Source organism: Lepidothrix coronata, unplaced genomic scaffold (assembly GCF_001604755.1).
Source record: "Lepidothrix coronata isolate B3197 unplaced genomic scaffold, Lepidothrix_coronata-1.0 Scaffold211, whole genome shotgun sequence".
NCBI classification, from domain to species: Eukaryota; Metazoa; Chordata; class Aves; order Passeriformes; family Pipridae; genus Lepidothrix; species Lepidothrix coronata.
Window position 1 is genome coordinate 64,932 of NW_016690391.1, and position 8,766 is coordinate 73,697.

The following is an 8,766-nucleotide window of genomic DNA, read 5'->3' on the forward strand; positions in this document are numbered from 1 at the left end:
AACCTGGGCTGGTGGAAGGTGTCCCTGCCCCTGGCAGGGGGTGGCACTGGATGAGCCTTAAGGTCCTTTCCAACCCAAAGCATTCCATAATTCCATAAGACCACCTGAAAAGGATCAAACTCGTGTTCCAGCACCTGTTGGGAGGGTGATGGAGCACTAAGTGAGTGTTGCTTGCCAGACCTGTCAGGTGTTACAAAGGTCTGTCATTGATTTTCATGATTTCCTCATGTTTTGTCTGTCTTTAACCATATTACAGGATCTTTAATGGTATTAGAGAGTCAAATTATTTGAAAAATTCTCTGCATTCCCAGTAACTTTTTTACTGGAATACATTTTCACTCTACAGTAACCACTGTAGATAGTAGTAGTGTTACCTTCCCCACTGAAATGAAATAAAATAAAATAAAAATAAATAAATAAATAAATAAATACTGGGAAAAAAAATCAATTTGGTCAACAGCAATGGGAATTAATTTGGGTTATGCCAGCATTTCTCTGCTGCTGTGACAGGTTCTTTAGCATTTCACTGGGGACATGAGGTGCCAACACAGGCCCAGGGTTTGTGAGGCTGAGAGCAAGAAAAGGTGCTGCAGATTGTCCTGGAGGCAAATAATGAAACAGTAAATAATGCAGCACTGCTCCAAGTCTTTCTGACCCCGAGGCAGTAACTGGAACTGGAAGTGAGTTGGTTTCTGTTCCTCTCACAGGAAGCCCCCGTGGCTTTTTTTTTTTTTTTTGGCTCCTTGTCCTGCTCCCCTCGAGTTTTTTTGTTGTTCTGGAGCAACATTTCTGGGTGTTGGTTTTGCTGAGGTGAAAATGATGAACTTGCCAAGGATCAGAAAGTACCTTCAGTGATTTTTTTTTCACAGCAGTTCCATCCAGGCCCTGCAATTCCACCAGCTTTTTTTTCCAACCAGATGACCCACTGTGTGATCATTTTCTGCTTTTATTTTTTATCTTCATTCAGATTCTTTTGGCCTCCTTTTACTGAGGTTTTGGATTTGTTGAGGTTTTTTTTTTTTTTGTTCTGCAGTTTAACTCAGGATAAATTCTTGTCTGTCTCCATAGGAAATCAGAAATTAAATGTGAAAGCAAATATAAAAGTGATCCCATATAACCAGCTGCACAACATTGCCCCTTTACTGGGCGTGTTTGGTGTCTGTATTTTATTATACAACATTTTAGTAGGGCTGTTTTGGTTTAAAATGGTGTAAAAGTGAAACTTAGGAAGTCTAAAACAGCATCAGTCTTAACTATTATGGCTTTTTAATTCCCTTGTGCAGTTTTATATCTTATCTGGGCATATATTCCTGAGACTTGGCTGTTCTCCTTGGGACTGACATACTGGCCTCAAAAGTAAGTTCTTAACCTGAATACTTGTAACTGTGGGACACCCTTAATTATTTTAAAATTAAAAAGCTTTTTTTTTTTTTTTTAAATAGCAGCCTTGTATTAAATCAGTTTTTCCCTCGTGATAAAGGCCTGTGATCTTTGTAAAGCATTTTTTTTAATGTAGATAATAGGCAATGAAATAAATGGCATTTGACTTTTTTATGATAAATGTGTTGTTTTGTTCTCAGGAAATTTCCTGATGAAAATATAGTAAATTTGAGACCACAATTAAGAAATAAACACCTTCTGTAAGGAATCTATTTGATGGTTTATACCAGAGTAGCTGCAGTGTCTTTGCAGTCAATAATCTTGGGAGAGACCAAGGACAGTATTCAGAGGTGTTATTTCTTTTCCTCCTGGCTCAGTTTGTGCTGGATGCAATAACACCCTGAAAACTGTTGCATCATTAGGCATTTGTTATCATGGTATGTAAATTTTAAAATCTTTCTCCTCAGGTACTGGGCAGTTGCTTTGCCAGTGTACCTCCTGGTGGCTGTAGGAATTGGTTATATATTGCTTTTTGGGATTAACATGATGAGCACAGCTCCCCTTAACTCCACACACACCATCACAGGTAATTTTATTGGGGTTTTATTTCAGGTTTTGGTGCTTAGCTGATAGTTTCTGTAAATCTATATATGTGGCCATGTAGAATATAAACCAAATTTTAAGCCTTTAAATGTTTGAGTTCTTGGAAGTACTGAGGTATTGGAGTGAAAAGGTGACCACGAGCCTGACTCTTCCCTCTTTGCCACCTCATGGCACCATTTTCCAACTGGAGGGGGGGAATTTGCTACTAAAACAGACCACAAAGAGCATATGAAGATCTCCCAGGAACTCATCTGGATGTACAAACCAGTGGAGAAGGTGGGAGCACCCACCTGGCACTGGCAGAAGTGGGAAAATGATCCAAGGGCTGGAGCAGCTCTGCTGGGAGGAAAGGCTGGGAGAGCTGGGATTGTTCAGCCTGGAGAGGAGAAGCTTTGGGGGGAACTGATTGTGGCCTTGCAGGGCCTGAAGGAGCTCCAGGAAAGATGGAGAGAGACTATTTCCAAGGGCTGGAGGGACAGGACAAGGGGAATGGCTTCAAACTGACAGAGTTAGATGGGATATTGGGAAGGAATTCCTGGCTGGGAGGGTGGTGAGGCCCTGGCACAGGTTGCCCAGAGAAGCTGTGGCTGCCCCTGGATCCCTGGAAGTGTCCAAGGCCAGGTTGGATGGGGCTTGGAGCAACCTAGGATAGGGAAAAGTGTCCCTGCCCATGGCAGGGGGTGGCACTGGATGATCTTTAAGGTCCTTTCCAACCCAAACCATTCCATGATTCACCTTGGATGGGGCTTGGAGCAACCTGGGCTGGTGGAAGGTGTTGGGGGTTGGACCTGGCTGATCTTTAAGGTCCCTTCCAGCCCAAACCATTTTGGAATTCTATAAAAGGAGAATCTGTGTCCTCCTCTGCACAAGGAATTCCACCAGTATTTGCAGGTGGCCATTTTTGGTAGGAAAAAAGGCAGTAAAATGTGGCAAGAAAATTCTTTATTGCTAAGAACTTAAGAACTTTCAGTGTTTGAACTGTGTACATGGAATTAGATTCCACTGGACTCCTAAGGAAAAAAAAAATTCAGTCAAGGCTGGAGTTCAAATGCACCTTAAACCAAACAAAATCCCAGCCAGTGATTTCAGGAGTCTGGGGGTCATTTCTTCAGGGACTCTGCTGATAAATGTTGATGTAAAGCACATTTGATGACCATCTCAGCAGGGAGGGGTTTCCTAAAGAGCTAAATTTATCCAGTGTTCCTTTTTATAGAGCACCTCTTGAAAGAAAAGAGTCTTGAAGACCTGAAACGTTCTCGTTGTCTTTTGTAGATAACTATGCAAAAAAGCAGCAGCAGAAGAAATTCCAAGAGGAAGCAATTCCAGCATTGAGGGACATTCCCATCAGTGAAGTAAACAGAATGTTCTTCCTTCCTGAAAAAGGCATCTGCAATAGCAGGTAGTCATTACTGAGGTTTGTTTGAACAAAGGATTAATGGAAGTGCTGCATAAGGACAGTCAAAACCTCTCCAAGCTAAAAAAAAAATACTTTCAGCTTGTAGAACAAAGAGTTTAGGTTTTTTTTTTAATCCCTAACTAAATTTATATTAACACCTGGTATTATTTGCATGTACCTACACAACCTGCCTCGGTATGAGAGTTACACCACATTAATTTTTCAAGCCATTCTTGGGAACTTAAAAGTGTTCTATTGTCATTGCCCTCTGAGAGGGAGAGAAACAGCTTTTTTTTGGCCATGGTTTAATTCTGTTTTCCTTTTGGACATAGTTTAATTCTGTTTCCCTTTAAATTCAGGGAGAAAATACTTTTGCTGGTCAAATGTCGAGGATTTATTTTTATTAAGTTAATTGGGACTGTTCACGTAAATATAAAGCTCTCCTTTGTAAATATTAATAAAGTGTAGCTCACTTTTGCATGTTCAAATTCACCATTTTTCTGTGGTTCTGTGTTATTTTTTCCTGGGTAAAGGTCCACTTTCCTTCACACAATTCTTTATTCAGCAAAATATGTTGATCCCCCTCTCCCAAAATTGGCAGGGTTATTGAATTACCAGGAATACCAGAAACAAGAAAGGTGAGTTGTGAAGATTTTCTGAGGCAAGTCTTGAAATTTAACTTTTTTAAAGCATTTTTAAGAATAGTGAAAACTCAGTTCAAGGAAATATCTGGAAATACAGGAACTGGCAGGTCCATCTTGTTATAGCCCAAGGTTACAACACAAAGCACAATAAGTTGTTATTAGGGAAGTGGTTCAGATGTTTCTTAAACAGTGAATTTTCCTTTATTTTTTCCTTTAGAGAGCCACAAACCCAGTTATTTTCAGGAGTCAGGGTTATTTAGATTGGTTATAAAGACCAGAGGATTGACTATTATTGTGTATTAGGCTTTATAAGGTTTATAAGCCAACTTCAGAGCAGAGAGAATTTAGTTAAAAACTTCACTTTTTCACTCAAATATAAGAAATTTTTGAAAGTCTCTGTGAAAAATCTTATGCCAATTCTTTAGAAAGCAGGCAAAATGACCATCAGTTGATCTGGAAAGTCTTACCACCTGGTAACAATTAATTTGGTGTAAGTATAAAACCTGTAGTTGGTTGGGTTTTTTACCTGCTTTTGAAGGAAAAAATTATTTGAATTTTTTTTCAGTATTATGGGTAGGAGAAAAATACCTCCTTAATGAAGGAAAAAGTGCTTTTCACCATTTTGCTCTGAAATGAATTAGATATTTGGTATATTGTTGTTTGGGGGAACCTCTTAAGAATGTTTGTAGCTCAGCCTAATGGCTGTAAATCTGTGCAAAGGTTGATTTGTTTGGGAGTTGTAGACTTTGTTAGTGAAGTTTTGGGTTTAGTTTACTGTTGTTTCCCACTCCTGCCACAATTTTGTCCTTCAATTAATTTTAATTGACGTGCTCAGACACCCATACATAGAATGAATTCAGGATTTTATGATCAACAGCCACAAAGATTTATCTTTACTATTTTGTCACTTCTCTAATCCCATTATAGACATTGAAGTATTGACTGTCATTTATTTTTTTTTCTGTGTTTTTCCTGTGTTCCACTTTCCTCTTGCTCTGTGAGAAAGCAATTTCCCTCTTGAATTCTGAATTGACAACAACTGAAGGCCACGTTTCTGGTCTCATCTGATGTGAGGATTAATTCAGTCCCCTGCTAAGGAGACCCAAATCCCTTCAGGGATAAAGCAAAGCTACTGGAAAACGCCCTCAAGCCCTGAAAGCACACAAATTAAAGGACTGTAAACCTTGGGCAAAGATTGTATCAGTGATGAATCTGCCATTTCATTTCACTGCAAGACCCCACAATTATGGGAAAACCAACAAGAGGCACCGGAGTGAGGAGGGGAAAGGGGGGCCTTTTGTTTAAGGAAAACTTGCAGGGGCGAAACTCAATCTTTGCTTTTCTGTCACTGGTGCTTCAAAGGCACCAGGGTGACCTTTTCTTCAACTTGGTCGTGTTTGACACTTCAGAAATGGCCTCTTGTGGTGTTTTGTGGGCTAAGAAATGTGTAGTAGGGGATTGCAGGTGGTGGGGATCCATCATTTCCTTGGTGGGGATCCGTAGGTCTTGGCTGTGATGGTGATTAAGGAGAAGATGCAGCTCTGCCAGCAAAGAGGAGAGGAGGTTTTGTAAATATACAGCTGTTTGGTGGGATTTATATAGATTTTTGCCTCAGATATTGAGAAAGAAACAAAACCCTGGAATGATTGAACAGTGTTGCTGGCAGTGCCTTTCTTTACAAAACATGCCTGTTAAAGGCTGGATATCAGGTGTCCATTCTTCTCACAGAAGACAGAGGAAGAACTAAATAAATAAAGGCACAAACCTAAATTTGCCCTTGTTTTCACCCTTCTGGCTTCATTATTGTAGCAGAACTAAACAGAGTTTGATCAACTGCCTCGTCCCTGCTGGGATAATCCAAGTGATGAACCTTCAGCCTTGTTTTTAAATGCACCTTTTTAGGATTCTCCTGCAGTTTTTACCCTGTTGTTTTTTTTTTTTTACACATCTTGCTATAACCTGGGCTAGTGGAAGGTGTCCCTGCCCATGGCAGGGGGTGACACTGGATGATCTTTAAGCTCCCTTCCAACCCAAACCATTCCATGATTCACCTTGAGTTATGCAGGTGTACTTCTGCTGTTACCTAAAGCATTGTACAGACCATTCCAAAATTATTTGGAGCACAGGAGGAATGCTGTCAGCTGGATTTGATCATCTGTAGAATAACCATTATTTGGGATTGGGGCTAAAAGGTGAGTAACACATTAGCCTAGATTTTGTTATGGCAAAGGTCCAGATATGAGTAGGGACAATCAAAGGCTCTCATATAAAATAGAAAGCTGTAATAATAAAAACAATAAATGTTTATGCTGGTACACATCTGTGCTAGGTTGTATATATATATATATATATATATAACATTAAAAATGCAACTCTACCACCAATGGCAAGTGAAGGCTGTCCAAGGAAAGATGTTGGTAAAGTAATACTGACATTCTTTTTAGTGGGCCTTTAGATTCTATAAATTAAATGAGGCAAAGTTAGGCCTAAAAGGTCCTTCAATTAAGAGATTATAACTGTAGAAATAGTGAATGTTTAATCTCTGAGAGAACTGAAATATGAGACTGGAGGTAGTGGAGGGACAATCTAAATAGGCACAGAATCACCAAGGTTGGAAGAGCCCTTCAGGATCATCCAGGGCCACCCCAGCACCACCAGGATCACCCCCAATCCATGCCCCCAAGGGTCACATCCAGACACCTCTGGAACATTCCCAGACACAGGGACTCCACCACCTCCCTGGGACACTTATTGCAAGGTCTGACCACTCCTGCAGGGAAAAATTGTTTCTAATCTCTGATCTGAACCTGCCCTGGGGCAATTTAAGGCCATTTCCTAAGCCCGACCCCTCCCCACTCAAACCTCTTTTCAGGAGTTCTTCTTTTAAAAAAAAACAAAACACAACTTTTCAAACACTTACTTTTGTTACCAGGCGGTTTCTGTGTCATTTGTGAGTGCAAATGATAAAGCATTTCTGCCTCACAAGCAGAAGAGCTGATTGGTGATTTTGTGTAAATGCATTTCGGTCCATAATGCACCTTTTTCGTGGGCCCTTGAGTCTGAGTCACTAAAATGCTCAGTGCAGACTCTGCAGCTTTCAAACAACTGAGATGAATGGGGGGGTTTGTATCTCTCCCTCTATTCATGAATTGAACTGTTTCCTGAGGAGAAAGTTTTGGAAGGATTTGGTTTTGTTCTGCCAGTTCCCTTACGGAGGGGTTGCCAAAGTAAATCTTGGGGGTGTGCTCTGCAGTTAATGGATCAACTGAATTCTCAGCCTTCTGCTAAAAGCAGCTGATAGAATTACCCAGTCTGGAAATCATGATTCTATGGAGTGTAATTAAATAGGAAGTTGTTTCAGTGAATTGGATGGATTTTGTCTCTGGAGCTCGTAGAACTGTTATTGGGAATATTGCCTTTCCTGGGTTTTGCTGCTGTTGTCATTCAGTGTAAATGTAGCTTAGAAAAAAAAAAATCCTACTGTAGTTTTTTTTTTCTCTTAATCCAAATTATTGCTGCATTATAGTTAGAAAGGACACTCAGCAAACTTCTGTCTCGTGTGAGGATGTGATTTCCTTGGATTTATGTGGCCTTCAGGAGCTTGGCCTAAAAGATCTCAGAAACAGAATTCAGGACTGTTCAATGAACATAAACCTTAAATATGATTTTTCCCATGAATACATACAACAGCAATGTGAAATTGTTGTGTGGACACCTCTCCAGCATTCCTGTACCAGTGGAACATTAACTTGCCTTTTCCTGTCATCTTTTTCCAGACTGGGAATCAAAAGGAGCATTTGCTGGAAATGTTGCAGCTGTTGAAATGCCGAGGGAAGTTTTGTGGAACAGAGCCCCGAGCCAACATTTCATCTGTGAAATGCTGTTTCTGGGCCCGTGTTTGAAGCAGCAAACTCGTGATAAACTGGTTATTTGGGGATGCTTTGTTATCTTTTTCCTGTGAGTGACGGACGGTTTGAAGGTCACCCTAAACTTCGCAGGGTCAGCTCGCAGATGAGGCAACAAATCAGAACTGGAAACTGGAAGTTCACAGCAGTTGAATCCCAGAGATCATAAAATCAGAGATGCTGCATCAGTTCACTTCCAGGCTTCTCTTAGTTATTGACAGGCTGGGAAGGGGTCACAGTGCATTCTGTGTGTGTGGGATGGGTCATCACACCCCTGTCAAGTCATCTCGGATGCTTTTCTGTTTCTTTTTGCCACAAACTGAATCAGGATGAAGGTGGGGAATAAATAATTTCAGGGTATCTTGGGAAAGACCCTTAAAATGCCTGTATTTTAGTTCCATATGTCTGGAAGGGGAGATGTGGAAATGGTGAACGGGTGAGATGTAAAAGCTGAGTTTTCACGTTTCATCTAAACTTCAGGGTTTAAATTTCAACTGGTTCTTGTCAGTCCCTGCATTATAATCTGCCGGCCCCTTGTGAAAATTGAATTAACAGATTCTCTTTTTAGTTTGCAAGCGGAGATTTAAAAAAAAAAAAAAAAAATCCCTCATTTTAATGCATGAATTTATTTGGAATCCTGATTTGCCAGACTTCAAATGTGTGACACCAGGGCTTTGTTTGCCAGGACATCACTGAGAGGAAGATCTGACACACACTTTAAGTGGTTCTTAAAGCTGGCCTGACCCTGTCTGCACAACCCACAGTGATGTAGAAAAGGTCAAGGATCTGGAATTCTGCCTTTGCCTTGTCTCCAGGGAAACCAGGCCAGTTTTGGCTG

The 8,766-nt window shown here is 40.5% G+C and overlaps 1 protein-coding gene across 1 annotated transcript in view; it reads left to right on the forward strand.

Annotated features, from left to right (window-relative positions):
• The first annotated feature begins 141 nt into the window (after positions 1-141).
• Positions 142-8,766, forward strand: part of PIGP (phosphatidylinositol glycan anchor biosynthesis class P) — an 11,782-nt gene continuing 3,157 nt past the window's right edge. Inside the window, exons 1-5 of the mRNA XM_017833143.1 lie at positions 142-160; positions 1,284-1,356; positions 1,848-1,966; positions 3,256-3,382; positions 3,981-4,017. Coding sequence (XP_017688632.1) covers positions 1,924-1,966; positions 3,256-3,382; positions 3,981-4,017 — 207 coding nt within the window. The 5' untranslated portion in view covers positions 142-160; positions 1,284-1,356; positions 1,848-1,923. The remainder of the gene's footprint in view (positions 161-1,283; positions 1,357-1,847; positions 1,967-3,255; positions 3,383-3,980; positions 4,018-8,766) is intronic.